The 17,818-nt window shown below is 36.0% G+C and overlaps 1 protein-coding gene across 1 annotated transcript in view; it reads left to right on the top strand.

Annotated features, from left to right (window-relative positions):
* Positions 1-17,818, top strand: part of FMN2 (formin 2) — a 346,387-nt gene that overhangs the window by 175,600 nt on the left and 152,969 nt on the right. The window contains 1 exon segment of the mRNA XM_049635319.1: positions 356-417. Within this exon segment, the coding sequence (XP_049491276.1) occupies positions 356-417 (62 nt within the window).

Genomic DNA, 17,818 nt, shown 5'->3' with positions numbered 1-17,818 from the left:
GCAGATACGAGCATTTATCTCACAAAATAGGATGTGGCAGTAACAGGTGTGATTTGCCTGTTTTTCTAGTATTAAGCAAAGTTTTCAAATTCATGCAGTTGGGCCTTGAGAGACAGACCGCGTGTCATATTCATGGGATTTTGTATTTGAAAGACAAATGAAAGCTTTAACACTTTACCCCTGCACCCATTGAAATTCCTTGGGCACAGTCTTAGTAGTGGGTAAGTGGGTGCACTGAAGTTAGACCACTGTTCTGGAGGTGGTCAGTGTTGTCCAAGATGATCAGATATCTTTTCACAGCTGGCTTATGGCAATTTATGTTCTTTTGTCTTTTTTCCACCCCCCCCCCCCACAGCTGTTGTGAACTTGGACAATTCTGTGGTTGATCTGGAGACCCTTCAAGCTCTCTATGAGAATGTGAGTAAATAGAAGGAATTTTATGTGTGAGTATAAAATACAGACACAATACTTGCCAATATGCACATCTAGACTCATCGCTTTAATGTCCTTTCAGAAAATTTTATCTGGGTGCACTGAGTTTACTAAAGTATAAGTTTGCTAAAATACTTTCTAGGAAACTTACTGGACAAATGTATGGCCTCATAATTTCATGGATTGTGGTTCAAAGCATGTTGCGTGTGAGGCCATTCACATTCCCTCTTTTGAAATATAATAGTCAGTACTTACATAGAGGTTAATTTGAGCTGAGCATTGCTCTGCACTAATTTAGTTAATCTTCACATGAAAACTCTGGGTAGGTGTTATTATTATCCCCATTTTACATATAAGGAAATTTAGGTATAGCTGGTCAAATGACTTGTTCAAAATCCCATAGCTAATGTGGTATAGCTGGGGTATAATTCATTTGAGTCTGTTTCTCCTAACTGCGTGGTTTGATTCACCAAGTGGCGGAACATTCAAGCTTTCTTCCAGTAGCACTTTTTCTTATGTTGGCAGGAAAAAACAGTAAGGAATCAGAGAAGTAGGACCATAGCGTGATACAGTCTGTGCCTTTGGGAAGTGCAGTCTAGGTGGTGAAACATGAAATGGCTTTAGCTGGGGCATGACATTAAATAACACTGATTCACATAGTAAGAAAGTGCTTGTCTTATCAGGACCTTTACAGTGCTTCTGAGGAGCTATATGTATGTATTATAAACATACTACTATAGAAATATATAGTTCTAGAACTATATATATTTAGGAGAAAGTCTCAGTGTGGCCCTATTTTATACGTGGTATCTTTGGGCTCTTTTTGTTCATTTTGTTCCTTCTCTTGCCTATGATGTGCCTGGTATTTAAGCCTCTGTTCTCTTTAGGGGCATGACCTTAGTTGGTCCTTGACTTTTCAGCCCCAAGTCAAAGAATTCCTGGTTCTGAAAGATATACATAGTGAACAGGATGCAGACTTCTTCCCTGACCACCCCCCTTGGGAACAGTGTTTTTGATCTGTGTTTTAAACATATTTATATGTGGTTTCCCCTATAAAATTTAGACCTTTGTAAGGGAAAATATTTCTTATGGTCCATTGCATAGAATCTATTGATCAAGTGTAGAGTTGGTACCTGGTCAGCACAATGATCATAGGTGCTCAGTTAGAATGAGTCATTAATGAAGACTGAGAGGGGAAGTTGGAATAGTTGATTATATGGGGTGCCTGGGTGACTTATTTGGTTAAGCATCCAACTCTTGACTTCAGCTCAGGTCATGATTTTGTGGTTGTGGGATCAAGCACCATATTGAGCTCGGTGCTGAGCTGAGTGTGGAGCCTGCTTGGGATTCTCTCTCTCTCTCTCTCTCTCTCTCTCTCTCTCTTTCTCTCTCTCTCTGCCCTTCTCCTCCATTTGTGCACATGCTCTGTCTCTAAATTTTTTTTTTAAATATTATAAAAAATTGGTTGATTATGTAGTTGTCTCTATGTGATGGAAAATTGGAAAAAATTAATCATGTATTCAGTATATTAGTGTCCCAGTGAAATGGGTATGTAAAACATATCCATTTAAATTTTTTTTAATGCTTATTTATTTTTGAGACAGAGAGAGACAGAGCATGAACGGGGGAGGGTCAGAGAGAGAGAGGGAGACACAGAATCTGAAGCAGGCTCCAGGCTCTGAGCTGTCAGCACAGAGCCCAACGCGAGGCTTGAACTCACGGACCGTGAGATCATGACCTGAGCCAAAGTCGGACGCTTAACCTACTGAGCCACCCAAGCGCCCTAAAACATATCCATTTAGAGGTACAGAGTTTTCATTTCTCTTGAATCTTTGATGCCAACTCTTTCCCAACCAGGAGAGCCATATGGAAGAAACGTGGAAATACCGGAGAAAGCAATTTCTTCAGCAGATCCTAATGGTGCATGATGTTCATATATATTTAACTGTTTTTCTTATACATACATTGCATATGTGTATATATAAGTGCTTACATATATATATAATATATATGTATGTATATGTATGTGTTGTGTATATTATATTAAGACATATGAATGTCTTAACGTGGTGTATCCATAATGCAGAAATATATATAGAAAAATACAGAAATTGGGAAAAACTATATTTATGAGGGAAGTTTAATTTGCAGTGGAGTATTTTATTTGAGTTTTTAGCCTTTCAGAGCAAATTAATTTCACGAAATAGAAATTTCTGACTCTGAACAAACTAGATAGCCATCCAGAATTTGTGTCTAATTTCTCATTATCATACTTCCTGAAAGTTGAAGGAATGCTAGCTAGAACTGGTTAAATTTGTGGTTTTCTCTTTGTTGTTGTTGTCAAACAATGGTTTAGGCTTCCAGTATGTCAGGAAAACACAGTGGTGGGGATAGTTCACAGTAATACCAGTTCAAGTAGTAAAAGGCTAGATTTCTTTGTTAGCCATCTATGGTAAGGAGCTTAAAGAATCCATTATAAATAATAGATATTCATGCTAATAATAGAACTCATACTAATTCCTGGTTAACTTCCACTAAAGTACAAAGAGGGAGAAATATTTGTTTTATCTATGGCAATATCCCCAGCATCTAGAGTTAAGGAATACTGGGCATATAGAAAATATTTAGTAAATGTTACATAAAGTTTACATGAATTAATGAATGGAAAAACCTCTTTCGGGCTATCATATGGTTTTCAGATCCAGTTTTCGTGTTCGAACTGATTGATACCCACTGGAAATAACGATCTGTATTGAACATCCATTTGTGTTATAGTCATTTCTTTAGTAACCTAAGAGGGTCATGTGCAAAATAATTAGTTGTTCTTTCCAGTGGGGTCCAGTAGCCCAGTCATAATTTACTGTAACCTGCTAGATATGAAAAGTATGGTTGACAATTTGAAAAGGGTAAATGAAGATTTAAAATGTTTCTAGTTTAAGAATTCTGGGTCATTAAAGAAAGACTACTAGAGACCTATTTATATATAAGTGTTTTCAGTTTTCTAGGGATAAATGCTGAGGCAAAAATATGTGCTCTTTTTTTAAATTTTTTAATGTTTATTTATTTTTGAGAGAGAGAGAGAGAGACAGGGCATGAGTGGGGGAGGAGCAGAGAGAGAGGGAGATCCTGTCATCCAAAGCAGGCTCCAGGCTTGAGCTGTCAGTGCAGAGCCCGACATGGGGCTCGAACCCACGAACCGTGAGATCATGACCAGAGCTGAAGTCGGACGCTTCACCGATTGAGCCACCCAGGTGCCCCCAAAATCTGTGCTCTTTTGAGTAATACATAGCAGTATTAAAGTTCTCCACATTTAGTGAATGAATATGCCTATAACAAAGCAAGGACCTGCCCCTAATTTAAGATATAATACATATTCCCTATTCATGCAAAATGTATTTGTTCAAATCCCTTCTTTTCAGTTGTTTAGGCTCCTAAAATTCCCTGAATTTTTAGAAATAGTAATAGTTTAATGTCTATTATGCACCAACCATTGTTTCAAGTCCCTTACATATATTAATTCATTAAATCCTCTAAATGCCTTACCTGTGACTTATGAGGAAGAAATACTATTGTTATCTAACCCTTTCTAGGAAATTGAAACACAGCAAGGTTCTCACAACTCAGAGCTCAGTTGACACTTGCTCACCCCTCCTAAGGAATGTGCTCTAAGCACAGAATTTCCTGACTCACGGTGATCACTGAACAGAACCTTCAGGAAGACCAGAGACACCACTGGGTGGTGGAAAAGATGGGATAAAAAAAACTCAAAGGGATTCTGTTCAGGTTCCAGCACCACAATTACACAGATATATGCCTTTGTTCTTCAGTTTCCATACTCTCACTTCTAAATGGGGTTCCTAACAATTCGTAATAACAATATCAACTTTTGACACCATCAAATGAATGTAGAAGAGTTTTCTAGACCACTCAATATTATTATGCTTAATTTTTCTTAAAAATAAAAGTAAGTGCAGGCATAGAACTATGAATGTCAAATTGCAGAAGATTGCCTCTGAGGCTGGTAAGATTGAGGGTACCAAAGTTGTGTGCCTTGTAAATTAGAGTAAAACTAGACCTTTTTAATCAAGGGTCTCAAGATTTTGCCAAGTGAAGAAGAATAAATACCTGTATGTGTACAGGCAACATGAATTAATAGAGAATACTGTTTAAATTAAAAGTTATAATTTTCAGAATTATACTACTTTACTCTCAATCATTTTAAAATTTGTTTTAGCTTTTAAAACAATCTCAAAGATACAGTAAAGTTGCCAATGTGGTGCAGCGAACTTTTTTTTTTTTTGCATTGTTTGCAAATAAATTGCCAATATTAGGCCCTATTATTCCTGAACTTTGGTGCATATTACCTACAAATAAACATACCTTGAAACATTAGGCAACCATCAACATTAGGAAATTAATGCTGGAATATTACTATCATCTAATCCTCAGATCCCAGTAAAATTTTGTCATTCCAATAATTTCCTTTATATTTGGGACATCTTTCTTTGAAATCTTGTAGTGCTTTTTGTCTTCCTTCCCTTGGGCACTTGCCTCTTTTTTTTTTTTTTTGCTTTGTATTACCATTATATGTGCATGTGACCTTTCAACTGAACTATAAATTATTTAGTAGGATTTTTATACTCCATCTTTAGCTTAATGGTTTATGTATAATATTCATAATAACTACTAATTAATTAAAGAATGGCCTCTTTTTGTTCTTAGTATGGTCTGATAATTGAAGGAGGTGAAAATTGTTTATGTCATTGTATTTCAAATGCTGTACTTTTTAGGTAGCTTTCTTAAAAATATGATTTCAGAAATATTTCTTCAAAGATTCAGAATTACTGCATAGATAAGTTTAACTATTACTATACCAGAAATATTTCATTAGGTTGTGTGTAATTTTTCAATAATTGAATTAAAATAGTGACATTCTGTTGTGGGGAAAACTGAGCATGTTTGTTTCTTGGCATAATTTTAGAGATTATGGCCTCAAGAATCCCTTGAATTCCCTTGGAATTGCTAGAGAAACTCTTCCCTTTTCTCAATTTACCTTGAGACTTTTGAGTGTCCAGTAGACTAACAAGAAGCTTGGGCTTTCTCTGGCCAGTTGATACTAAATAATACGTACTTCAATGAACCCAAGATGAACCCAAGGCCATAGAACCAGCTACAGTTTGTTTTTTATAATCTTTTTAAAGTTTATTTATTTGTTTGAGAAATACAGAGACAGCACGAGTGGGGGGAAGGCAGAGAGAGAAGGTGAGAGAGATTCCCCAGTAAGCTCCATGCTGCCAGCACAGAACCTGACATGGAGCTCGAACTCATAATACCACAAGATCATGACCTGAGCCAAAACCAAAAGTCGGATGCTCAACTGACGGAGCCACCCAGGAGCCCCTATAGTTTATTTTTTAGTGCACAGTGCAGAACAATTTTTTCAATTTCTAGTAGCCAATATGTTTACAGGTGACTGATAAAAATAAGACAGCATAATGAACATCTCTAGTGTACCTTGTTGGGAGTCCTTCCTACTTCCTACAGACTCTCCTCAAAGTTTTCAACTGTGTCATAGCTAGATTAAAATATGCTACAGTTTTATTAAGCATGACATGATATGAACGTGCTTTAATATTCTGTCCCTCCTCTCCTATCCTAAATCACACAAGGGCATCCCCAGAAGTTGTAGTTCCAGCTACATGAAACCAATGAAGTTACTATTCCCAAGGGGCCTAGAATTCTACCTATTTTTATCTATGCTATATCAGATGGGGACAGCCCAGTAACCCCATGTAACTAGGGTAGAAATTGTATATCTTCTCTATGTTCTTTAATGGTGTGGAATGAATGATGAGTGAGTGAGTTCTTTGAAAAAGTACAGTAAATTATTCAGGCTGTTTGTGACTCCAGCTCCTTTCCCCTGCACACTCCCATCTTCCTAACTCACACATATATATGGAGATTAAGCCATCTGATTCATATGCAGCAATCTTTCTTCATTTGTCACTATCACTTTATCCAAAAAATTCTGTGACTATCTTTGTATCATCCTATGTTCCAGTCAGTGAGCTGTTCTCATTCTGTGCTTGCTTCTTTCCCCAGCTCTCCTTTGTCAAAGCATGCTCAGTTTGTCCCTCAAATGTAAAAGAAAGATAGAGAACCTCTTGGGATGAGCACTGAGTGTTGTATGGAAACCAAGTTGACAATAAATTTCATATTTAAAAAAGAAATAAATAAAATAAAAAATAAAAAAGGTAAAATAAATAAATGAAAGAGAAATAAACAACATATTCCCTTTCCTTCATTATTTATTTGATAAAAAAATATTTACAGAATGCTAACTAAATGTCAGGCACTGTACTACAATCAGTGCTCAGTAGGAGTGGCTTCTGTGCTCTGACTACTCCGGTTTTAATGAATGATGTCTCCCTCTTGTTCATGTACACACACAACACGTACCCAGAAAGGGAGAAGGAAAGCCAGAGAAGTACAACTACACATGGTCTCTGAAAGCATATTAGCAGCAGGGAAATCATCTCTGAGGAAGGGACATTTGGAATGCAAGTAGGAGTCACCCAAAAAGGATATGAACGTGTTCTCTCTTTTTTTAAAAAAATTGTATTTGTTTGTTTATTTAATTCAAGTTAGTTATCATACAGTGTAGTCTTGGCTTCAGGAATAGGACCCAGTGATTCACCTCTTACACATGACACCCAGTGCTCATCCCAACAAGTGCCCTGAAAGTGTTCTAAGTAGAGACAACAGTGTGTGCCAAGATCGGGAAGCACGAAAGAGGAGTCAGCCAACGGGAGAAGAAAGTACCTGTGAGTAAAGAATTGTGGAAGGAATGGGCAGGAGGAGGAATGTGGGAGCAGGCAGCGGCTAAATTTAGCCAGGGACTTGAGGACAGTTTAAGAGAATTGTGGAGTTTTTAATTTTTCCTTTTAATTCTGTCAATTTTTGTATCCTGTATTTGGAGGCTTTCTCATCAGACCCAAACACATTTAGAATTGTATCTTTCTGTTGCATTTATCATTATGAAATTCTTCACTCTGGTAATACTCTTTGTCTTGAAGGGTTTTTTTGGTTTTGTTTTTTAATGGATACTTAAATAGCCATTCTACTATTCTGATACTTACTGTTTACATGTTTTTTCTTAATCTATCCATGTACTTCCAACTTACCTGTGTCTTTATGTTACAATTGCTTATGTTAGAATGTCTTATAGGTAGTAAGATTTTGATCCTGTTTTTTTTTTTTTAACGTTTATTTATTTTTGAGACAGAGAGAGAGACAGCATGAACGGGGGAGGGGCAGAGAGAGAGGGAGACACAGAATCGGAAGCAGGCTCCAGGCTCTGAGCCATCAGCCCAGAGCCTGACGCGGGGCTCGAACTCACGGACCGCGAGATCGTGACCTGAGCCGAAGTCGGACGCTTAACCGACTGAGCCACCCAGGCGCCCCTTGATCCTGTTTTTTTATCCGCTCTGATACTCTTTTCCTTCTTGGAACATTTCAACTGTTAACATTTAGTATAATTATTGTTACGGTTGGATTTAGTTCTATAATTTTTTGTTTGTCTCTTCACTTGTCACTCTGGTTTCCCCTTTCTACCTTATTTAAGATTAAATACATGTTTTTTCCTTTGTTTCTCATTTTATTTCTGTCGGTTTTTTAGCTATACTTTGTTGTGTTACATATTTTTTACTTGTTGCTCTAGGAATTCTAAACTTTGACACTCTAATTACCTGGAGTTAATATTATAAAATGTAGAAACCTTGATGACACCATATAGGACTTTTTACTGTTTCTCCTGTATATTTAATGTTTTAGTTGTAATATGAGTAAAATTTATGAGATATATGCAACTCGATGAAACATTGGTGTAATTTTTGTTTCAAATAGTTATATATATTTAAGGAACTTCAATATAGTCTTTTATACTTACTAACATTTTTTACATTTCTGAAACTTTCCCTTTGTTCCTCTTTTTTTTTTCAATTGTGATAAGAACATTTAATATGAGTCCTAACCAGATTTTTAGGTGTACAATATAATATCATTATTTGTAGAAAAAATATTGTACAGCACATTTCTAGAATTTTTTTTTTCATCTTGCGTACTTGAAATTTTATACATGTTGCTTAGCAACTCCCCATTTTCCACTGCCCTCAGCCCCTGGCAACAACCATTCCATCATTTCTTCTTCGATATCTCCTATAATTGCTGTCCTACAGTATTTGTTCTTCTATGACAGCCTTATTTAACTAAGCGTAATATCCTCAAGGTCCATCCATGTTGTTACTTATTGTCGGATTTCCTTCTTTCTTAAAGACTGAATATTTTCCGCTGTATGAATATACCATACTTTTAATTCTTCCATCTGTTCTTCCATCGATGGACATTCAAGTTGTTTTCGTATCTTGGCTGTTGTGAATAGTGCTGCAGCGAATACAGGAATACACCATCTCTTTTGAGACCTGAATTTCAATTCTTTTAAATTCCTGGATGATATGGTAGTTCTATTTTTATTTTTTTGAGGGCCCACCAAACTGTTTTCCCTAGCAGCTGCACCATTTTGCATTCCAACCAATGGTATACAAAGGTTCCAGTTTCTCCATATCCTCATCAACATTTATTGCCCTTGTGTTTTGTTTTTTGTTTGTTTTCTTTTTAGTTTGATAATAACCATCCTAACAGGTGTGAGATAATATCTCATTGTGGTTTTGATTTGCATTTTCCTGATGACTGGTGATATTGTGCATCTGTTCATATACCTTGGTTGATTATATGTCTAATTAGGGGGAAATGTCCATTCAAGTCTTTAGTATATTTTGTAACCATTTTATTAGGTTTCTCTCTCTCTCTCTTTGTTCTTGAGTTATGGGAGTTCCTTATGCATTTTGAAAATTAATCCTATAACAGTTACATGGTTTGCAAATATTGTAGTCCCACTTGTCTAGTTTTGCTCTTGTTGCCATATCCTCAATATCCTTGCCATGACCAATGTCATGAATCGTTTCCCTATGTGTTCCTGTGTTCTAGGAGTTTTATAGTTTCTGGTCTTATACTTATGTCTCTGGTTCATTTTGAGTTAGTTTTTGTGTATGGTGTAAGATATGAGTCCAATTTCACATTTTTGCATGTGAATATCTCATTTTCCAACGCCATTTGTTGAAGAGGCTTTCTCTATTATGTATTGTTGGCACCATGGTTGAAGATCAATTGATTATATATGTTTGGATTTATTTCTGTGCTCTCTATTCTGTGCCATTGCTCTATATATCTGTCTTTATGCCAATCCTATACTGTTTTCATTACTGTAGCCTTGTAATATAATTTGAAATAAGGAAGTGTTTTGCCTCCAGATTGGTTCTTCATTTTCAAGGTTGTTTTATCTCTGGGGTCTTTTAGAGTTCCAGTTGAATTTTAAATTTGTTTTTCCTATTTTAAAAATAAGCCAGTTGCGGGGGTGCCTGGGTGGCTCAGTCAATTAAGTGTCTGACTTTGGCTCAGGTCATGATCTTGCCGTTCGTGAGTTCAAGCCATGCATCGGGCTTTGTGGTGACAGCTCAGAGCCTCCAGCCTGCTTCAAGTTCTGTCTTCCTGTTTCTCTGCCCCTCCCCCACTTGCACTCTGTCTCTCTTTCAAAAATAAACATTAAAATAAAATTTTTAAAAAGTCAGTTGGGATTTTGCATTGAATCTGTAGATGGTTTTGGGCAGTATCAACATCTCAACAATATTTAGTCTTCTAATTCATGAACATAGAATGTCTTTCTATTTGTGTCATTTTAATCTCTTTCATCAATATTTTATAGTTTATGGTGTACAAGTCTTTTACTTCCTTAATTAAGTTTATGCCTAAATATTTTATTCTTTTTGGTATTATTATAGATAGGATTTTTTTCTTAATTTCCTCTTCAAATAGTTCATCATTAGTGTATAGAAGCACAACTGATGTTTTTGTTGATTTTGCATCCTGAAACCTCATGGATTTCATTTATTAGTTCTAGCAGGTGTTTTGTGGAATCTTTAGGGTTTTCTCTATATAAAATTGTATCATCTTAAAAAAAAAAAACAGTTTTACTTCTTCCTTCCCAATTTGGATGCCCTTTCTTCCTTCCTTCCTTCCTTCCTTCCTTCCTTCCTTCCTTCCTTCCTTTCTTCCTCCCTCCCTCCCTCCCTCCCTTCCTTCCTTCCTTCCTTCCTTCCTCCCTTCCCACTCACACAGAATTCAAAGCAGGCTTCAGGTTCTGAGCTGTCAGCACAGAGCCCAATGTGGGGCTCGAACCCACAAACTGTGAGATCATGACCTGAGTTGAAGTTGGACATCTAACCAACTGAGCCACCCAGGTGCTCCAATTTTTTTAATTGTTTTAACATTTATTATTTTTGAGAGCGCGCGTGCACGTGAGAGAGACAGACAGAGCATGACAAGGGGAGGGGCAGGGGGGAGGGGGACATAGAATCTGAAGCAGGCTCCCGGCTCTGAGCTGTTAGCACAGAGCCCAATGTGGGGCTTCAACTCACGAGCCATGAGATAATGACCTGAGCCAAAGTTGACCCTCAACCGACTAGCCACCCACGTGCCCCTAGACTTTCTTTATCTTTTTGATTCAGTGTTAGTGTGTATGTTCCTAGGAAGTTACTATTTTTTTTTCTAGGTTATCCATTTTGTTGGCTTACAATTTTTCCTAGTTGTCTCATGATCCTTTTTGTGGCATCAGTTGTGATATCTTCTTTTTCATTTCGGATTGTATTTATTTGAGTCTTCTCTTTTGTTCTTAGTTATTCTATCTAAAGCTTTGTTAATTTGGTTATCTTTTTAAAAATTTCTTAGTTTCATTGATTTTTTCTATTGATTTTCCATTCTTTATTTTATTTCTGCTGTAATTTTTATTATTTCTCTTTTTCTACTAACTTTAGATGTAGTTTGTTCTTTTGTAGCTTATTCCTTGATGTGTAAAGTTAGGTTGTTTATTTCTTCTTTTTAATATAGGTGTTTATTGCTATAAACTTCCCTTTCACTACTGCCTTTGCTGCATTCCATAACTTTTGATATGTTGTATTTTCATTTTCATTTGTCTCAAGACATTTTCTAATTTCCCCTTTGATTTCTTATTTGAACCATTTGTTGGTCAAAAGTGTCTGGTTTAATTTACACCTTTCATGAATTTCCTAGTTTTCCTTCGGCTACTGATTTCTAGTTTCATTCCACTGTGATCAGAAAAGATGCTTGGTATGAATTCAGTCTTCTTATGTCTCTAAGCATTTGTTTTGTGAACTCTACATGTGATCTGTCCTGGAGAATGTTCTGTGTGTGCTTGACATCTCGATGTATAGTCCATTTTTGTTGGGTTAAAATTTTTATATGTGTTCGTTTGGTCCATTTGGTCAGGGGTGTTAATCATGTCCAGTGTCTGTTTATTGATTTTCTGTCTATTTATCTATCCATCATTGATAGTGGGATATTGAAGTTTCCTTCTCTTAATTGTATTGCTATTTATTTCTCTCTTCAGATCTGTCAATGTCTGCTTTGTATATTTAGGTGCTCTGATATTGGGGGCATATATATTTATAATGTTATATCTTCCTAATTGACCCTTTTATCATTATATAATGACCTTCTTTGTCTCTTATAATAGTTTTTGACTTAAAGACTATTTTGTCTGGTGTAACTATACCTTCCTTTGCTGGTTTGCAAATGCATGGAATATCTTTTTCCATCCTCTTAACTTTCAGCCTGTGTGTTTCCCTAAATCTAAAGGTGAGTCTGTTATAGATGCCACATATTTACATCTTGTTTTCTAAGCCATTCAGCCGCTCTATGTTTTTCATTGGTAAGTTTAAACCATTTACATTTGAAGTAATTATAGGTAAGGAAGTATTTGTTACCCATTTGGTCAATTGTTTTCTGTTTGCTTTGTAGTTCTTTTGTCAGTCTTTTCTCTTTCTCTCTTCTTTAGTGTTTCATTGTTGTTTTTTGTTTGTTTCTTATTCATATGCTATAATTGTTTTCTCTGCTTCTTTTGTGCAACTTCTATAAGTACATTCTTTGTGGTTACATGAGGTTACATAAAATATCCTATAGTTCTTACAGTTGATTTTATGCTGATAACAATTTCACGTTACTTGTGTATAAAAACCCTACACTTTTACATCCCTGCCTCCCACGCTGTATGTTATTGATTTCTCAATTTACATAAATTTCTATTGTCTATTTACTATATTTTTATTTATAGTTACTTTTAATACATTTGTCTTTCAACTTTTATACTAGAATTAAAAGTGATTTTTCACCACCATTTGAGTAATATAGATGATCTATGTTTACCTTTACTAATGAGTTTTATACTTCCATATGCAATATGTTGTTTAGTGCCTTTTCATTTGAAGTTGAAGAACTCCTTTTAGCATTTCTTGTAAGACCTGTTACTGGCACTAAACTCCCTCAGCTTTTGTCTGGGAAAGTTTTTATCTTTCCTTTACGTTTGAAGGACAGTTTTGTTGAGTACAGTATGCTTGGCTGACAATTTTTTTTCTTTCAGCACTTTGAATATATCATCTCACTCTCTTGGTTTACAGTATGTCTGCTCAGAAATTTGCTGATTCCCTTAAGGGAATTTTTCTTATTTGTGACAATTCACTTTTTTCTCACTGCTTCAGAATTCTCTTTTTGTATTTGACTTTTGACACTTTGATTATAATGTGTCTTGGGGTAAACTTCTTTGTATTGATCTTGTGGGGGATTCTTTGAGCCTCATGAAACTCGATATCTATATCTTTTCTAGGATTTTGGAAGTTTTCAGTCATTATTTCTTTAAATAAGCTTTCTGCCCCCTTTTCTTTCTTGTCTAACTATTGGCATTCCCATAATGTGTATACCAGTCTGCTTACATTGTCTCATAAGTCCCTTAAATTATCCTCATTCTTTTTAATTTTTTTTTTCTTTTTGCTTCTTTCTCCTACTGGATTAATTCCAATGACCTGTTTTTTAGTATACTGATACTTTCTTCTGCTTAATCTAGTGTGATATTAATCCCTTTTCTGAATTTTTCAGTTCAGTTATTGTATTATTTGGCTCTATGATTTGTGTTTGGTCCTTTTAATAGTTGCTGTCTCTTTGTTGGAATTCACACTTTGTTCATGTATTGCTATCCTGACCTCGGTGAGCATCTTTCAGACAGTCATTTTGAATTCTCTATCAGGTAAATCATATATGTCCATCTCATTAGAGTTATTTTCTGGACATTTAGTCTGTTGTTTGGAACTTATTTACCTATGTCTTCATTTTCCTTGACTCTGTGAGTTAGGGTTTTTGCATTAGACAAAACAGCCTGGCCCTGTGCAGAAGACCCTTACCAATCACCTGTCCAAGGATTCTGAGAGCCTCTTAAATATTCATGGTAGTCCAAACTGCAATTTTTGTAGAGGCCTCTAGGTATCTTGAATATGCCAGGACCCATTAGTCCTCTGAGACAGGCAAGATGGAAACCAATGTATTGTGAAGCCGCTCCAAAAGTTGGGATGCTGTATGTATATTCCAACTCCTTCACCCCTCAAAGACATGCTGGGAGGTAGAGTTTATTGCCTGCTTATTCTGTTCTGAACTACAGGAAGTAGCTGTGTGGCAAGTGTACGCATGCTTTTCAAACTGTTACATGTTCCCTGGACCCCCCACAGGACTGTCAGAGACAGGTGAGTTAAAAGTCAATCTCTTTGGCAATAGCCAGAAAAGTTGTAATGCTAGGTGTCTAGTCCAACTCCCTTACTTCTTAGGGAGAAGCTGGGAGCCGCAATTTGCTCCACACTGTGCACTGGAGGACAAGTGGCAGAAGGAGGACATGTGGCAAGTGCCTATACTCTCATTCAGACTGCAATTCTGTTCTTTGTAGGCCCTGTGGGACCAGTGAATGCTGAGCTCTCTCAGTTCTCAGAGACGAGTGAGTTAGAAGCCAGACCCTTTGATAGTAGCGAGAAAAATTGGAGTACTATCTGTGTAGTCCCAAATCTTTACTCCTTAGGGAGAAGATAGATGCTGGGAGTTGTCTCCCAATTGTATGGTACTATGCCAGTGGTGGAGATTATGATGAGAGTGTGTCTCAACTTTTCCTATCAGTTTCAATAAGGCTTGCTTCACACATGCTCATGGTAAAGGAGCTTCTCATCTAGTTTCTGGATTTCTCACAAAGTGAACTGATAAATGTGTTGTTGTTGAATCTGTGTGTCCATATGGGGAAGAAGAGTCCACAGCCTCTTAGCATCTTGCTAACATTACTTTTTCCTTTTTTCTTGAAGATCAGGTTTCCCTCTAGTATAATTTCTTTTCAGTATGAGTAAGTATTCTTTGGATGCGGATCTTTCCATAGTGAGTTCTCCTTATTTTCTTTTATCTTAGAATGTTTTTCTTTTACTTTCATTCCTGAATGAGCTTTTCTTTGGATATAGAAATCTGAGTTGACAATTACTTGGTTCATATGAGACATTCCGTTTGACCCTGGCCTCCACTGTTTCTTATGGTAACGTTAAAACAGGTTTAGGTGTTGTTTTCTTTGTATTTACTCTGATTGATTTTGATTCACATCTTGATTCTGTATATTTATTTTTCATCACATTTGGAAATTTTTCAACCTTCCATCATTCAATTTTCAAATATTCTTTCCATCCTATTCTCTCAGTCCTCTCTTTTCGAGTTTCCATTATACACATGTTAGACCTTTTGATATTTTCACAGTCATCCCTGCAACTCTGTTCATCTGTTTTTCAATATTTTCTTCTCTCTGTTCATTACATTGAATACTTTCACTGACTTTCCTCTGTCATCTTTACTTCAACCCATTTAGTAAAAATGTTTTATTTTCAATATTGAAATTTTCTATTTTAGAATTTTCATTTTCTTATTTCTTTAATAAAGTTCTATTTTTCTGATTATGTTTGAGATTCCTTATCTTTTTACTCATTTTTAATATATTTTTTAATATCATGGAGCATACTTATAGCAGTTGTTTTAAAATCCTTGTCTGATAATTTGAACACATGAGTCATTTCTGTTGGCATCTGCAGATTTTCTTCTTTTTGAGGTGGTCACATTTTCCTGATTTTTTGTATATAGGATAATTTTGTATTGTATCTTGTACAACACACTGTACTATTTGTGTAATTGTATTAAACTATTTTCTGAACAAAATTTAACATTTAAATGAATTTTAGTACTCTCTCTACTGTACTAAGAGATATACAATTTGGTTTTAGTTGGAGAAGAAATTTATTCATTTTTGGAAGCATGTGTTCCCCAGTATTGCAGTTTCTAAACTAGATTAACTGAAACACTATTGTTCTTCTAGGTTGTAATGGAAAATGTGTTGCATAATAAAATAAGTTGAGGGAATCATTAACTTAATGCTAAAAATAAAACTTTAATATACCTGTATTATATAAATAATATTACTTTATATAATTAATTTTATTATTTTACAATTCATTATATTATGTAATATTAATATATTTAATTAGGCATAGTCATAATATATGCCTAATTAAATGGTAATCTTCAGATGGGTGGGTATTTTTTTTTTTCAATATATGAAATTTATTGTCAAATTGGTTTCCATACACCACCCAGTGCTTGGGTGGGTATTTTTAATTGAATCCTTCCTTCAATCAAATTATTAATGTAGAGAGAACAATTTCATATTTTATAGTTTAGGAAATATTAACATAAAGCAGTTGAAACAAACCCAGACCTTCAGAAATATGTCTATTATATAATGCCAAGGAAGTATCTATTATATCATTGAAACTTAATATTGGTACTATCTTACTTACCTTCTTACATTTATTCAAATAATTGAATATCTAGCCCTTTTATGTGTTTCTTCTACTTACAGTTCTCACTGTAAGGATTATTGCATGAAAATATCAATTTAGTATTTTAGGATACTTATAATAATAATGGATATAAATAGTCATTATAAGAAGTCAGTGTAATTATTTTAAGACCTCAAATGTGGAGTTTTCTGGAATAGATACATGTACAGTGTTTGATCTATTTTGTGCTATGGAGGAAAAAAATCAATGTGAGGAGAGTGGAGATTGCTCAGAATGGTGGGTACAATTTAAAATATTGTTGTTATTTAAAGATAAAATTTTAAGTAGGAATTGCAGGAGATGAGGAGGAGAAACCATGGGGATGTCCTGGGGATGTCCTAGGGATGGTATCTGCCTAACATATGAGCAAGTGTGATGTATTCAAGTAACAATGGGAAGGCCCACATGAAATGGTGCCAGTGATGGGAGTATAACTAGAGATAATCAAAGATGTATTGAGCGGACCAGCTTCTCTAGGGCCCTGTAGGCCTTTGTAAGATTTTGACTTAACTCTTCGTAAAATGGGAGTTTAATACACATAGAGTTTTATTTAGAAGAGTCACATTTTAGAAGGAAACCTTTGACTACTGAAGAATAGATATGGGGAGCCAAGATGAAATGCCAGAGACTGTTAGGAGGGAGGTAAGAGAAGATAATGACTTGGACCATAGTAGAAGCAGTGGAGCTGGTGAAGAGTGGTCAGATTCTGGAAATATTTTGAAGAATAAGTCAATAGAATTTGCTGATTGATTATTGGATACAAACTACGAGAAAGAGGGATCAACGGTGTACTCAAGAAATTTGGCCCAAGCAATAAACACAATAGGGTTGCCATTAATTGATATGTGGAAATTCTTTGGTAAAGGATAGGGAAATAAGAATGCTGTTTTGGTCCTGTTAGGTTCGAGTTGTCTATTCATTTATACAAGTGAGCACGTGGATATCCTGTCTAGTAGTCTCAAGCCAGAAAGCAGGTGTGGGATGGGTCTGGGTCCAATCAAGGAATAGGAACCATGGAGTAATGAATATTGAAGTTTATTATAATGAATGGTCAACCTGTGATCAGAGAGCACAAGGATGTAAAGATAACTCTAAGTGGTACCCCAGGGCTGAGAGAGAGTACCCAAGGAAGGGTAAACTTGAAAGGAGAGCTCTCTCACTAAAGCTGGGGTACAGCTCTCCCTGGAGAAGGTGTGGCTGCAACCCGCTGGTTTGCCTGGGTCATTGTTGGTCCCAGTCTCTGAGCTAGCAGGAAACAAACTTCTGGGTGGTATGTGAGCCACCCCTGGTGAGCAGACGTGCAGGAGTCAGGATGCTGCACAGAGAATGAAGCCCAGAGTATGCAGTGTCCATGTTTAGAGAGTCCAGGAAAGAACCTCAGGTCACAGATAAGCCATGGCTGGTGCATATGCGATAGTGCATAGTATCCACATCAGATGTGAAAAAGACACCAGATTGCCATGAGGTTCGCACTCTCGATGTGCTGCTGCAACTTGGGCAGAGGACACCCAGATGTC

This window comes from Panthera uncia, chromosome F1 (assembly GCF_023721935.1).
Source record: "Panthera uncia isolate 11264 chromosome F1, Puncia_PCG_1.0, whole genome shotgun sequence".
Classification (NCBI taxonomy): domain Eukaryota; kingdom Metazoa; phylum Chordata; class Mammalia; order Carnivora; family Felidae; genus Panthera; species Panthera uncia.
This window is presented reverse-complemented; position numbering and strand designations above follow the sequence as displayed.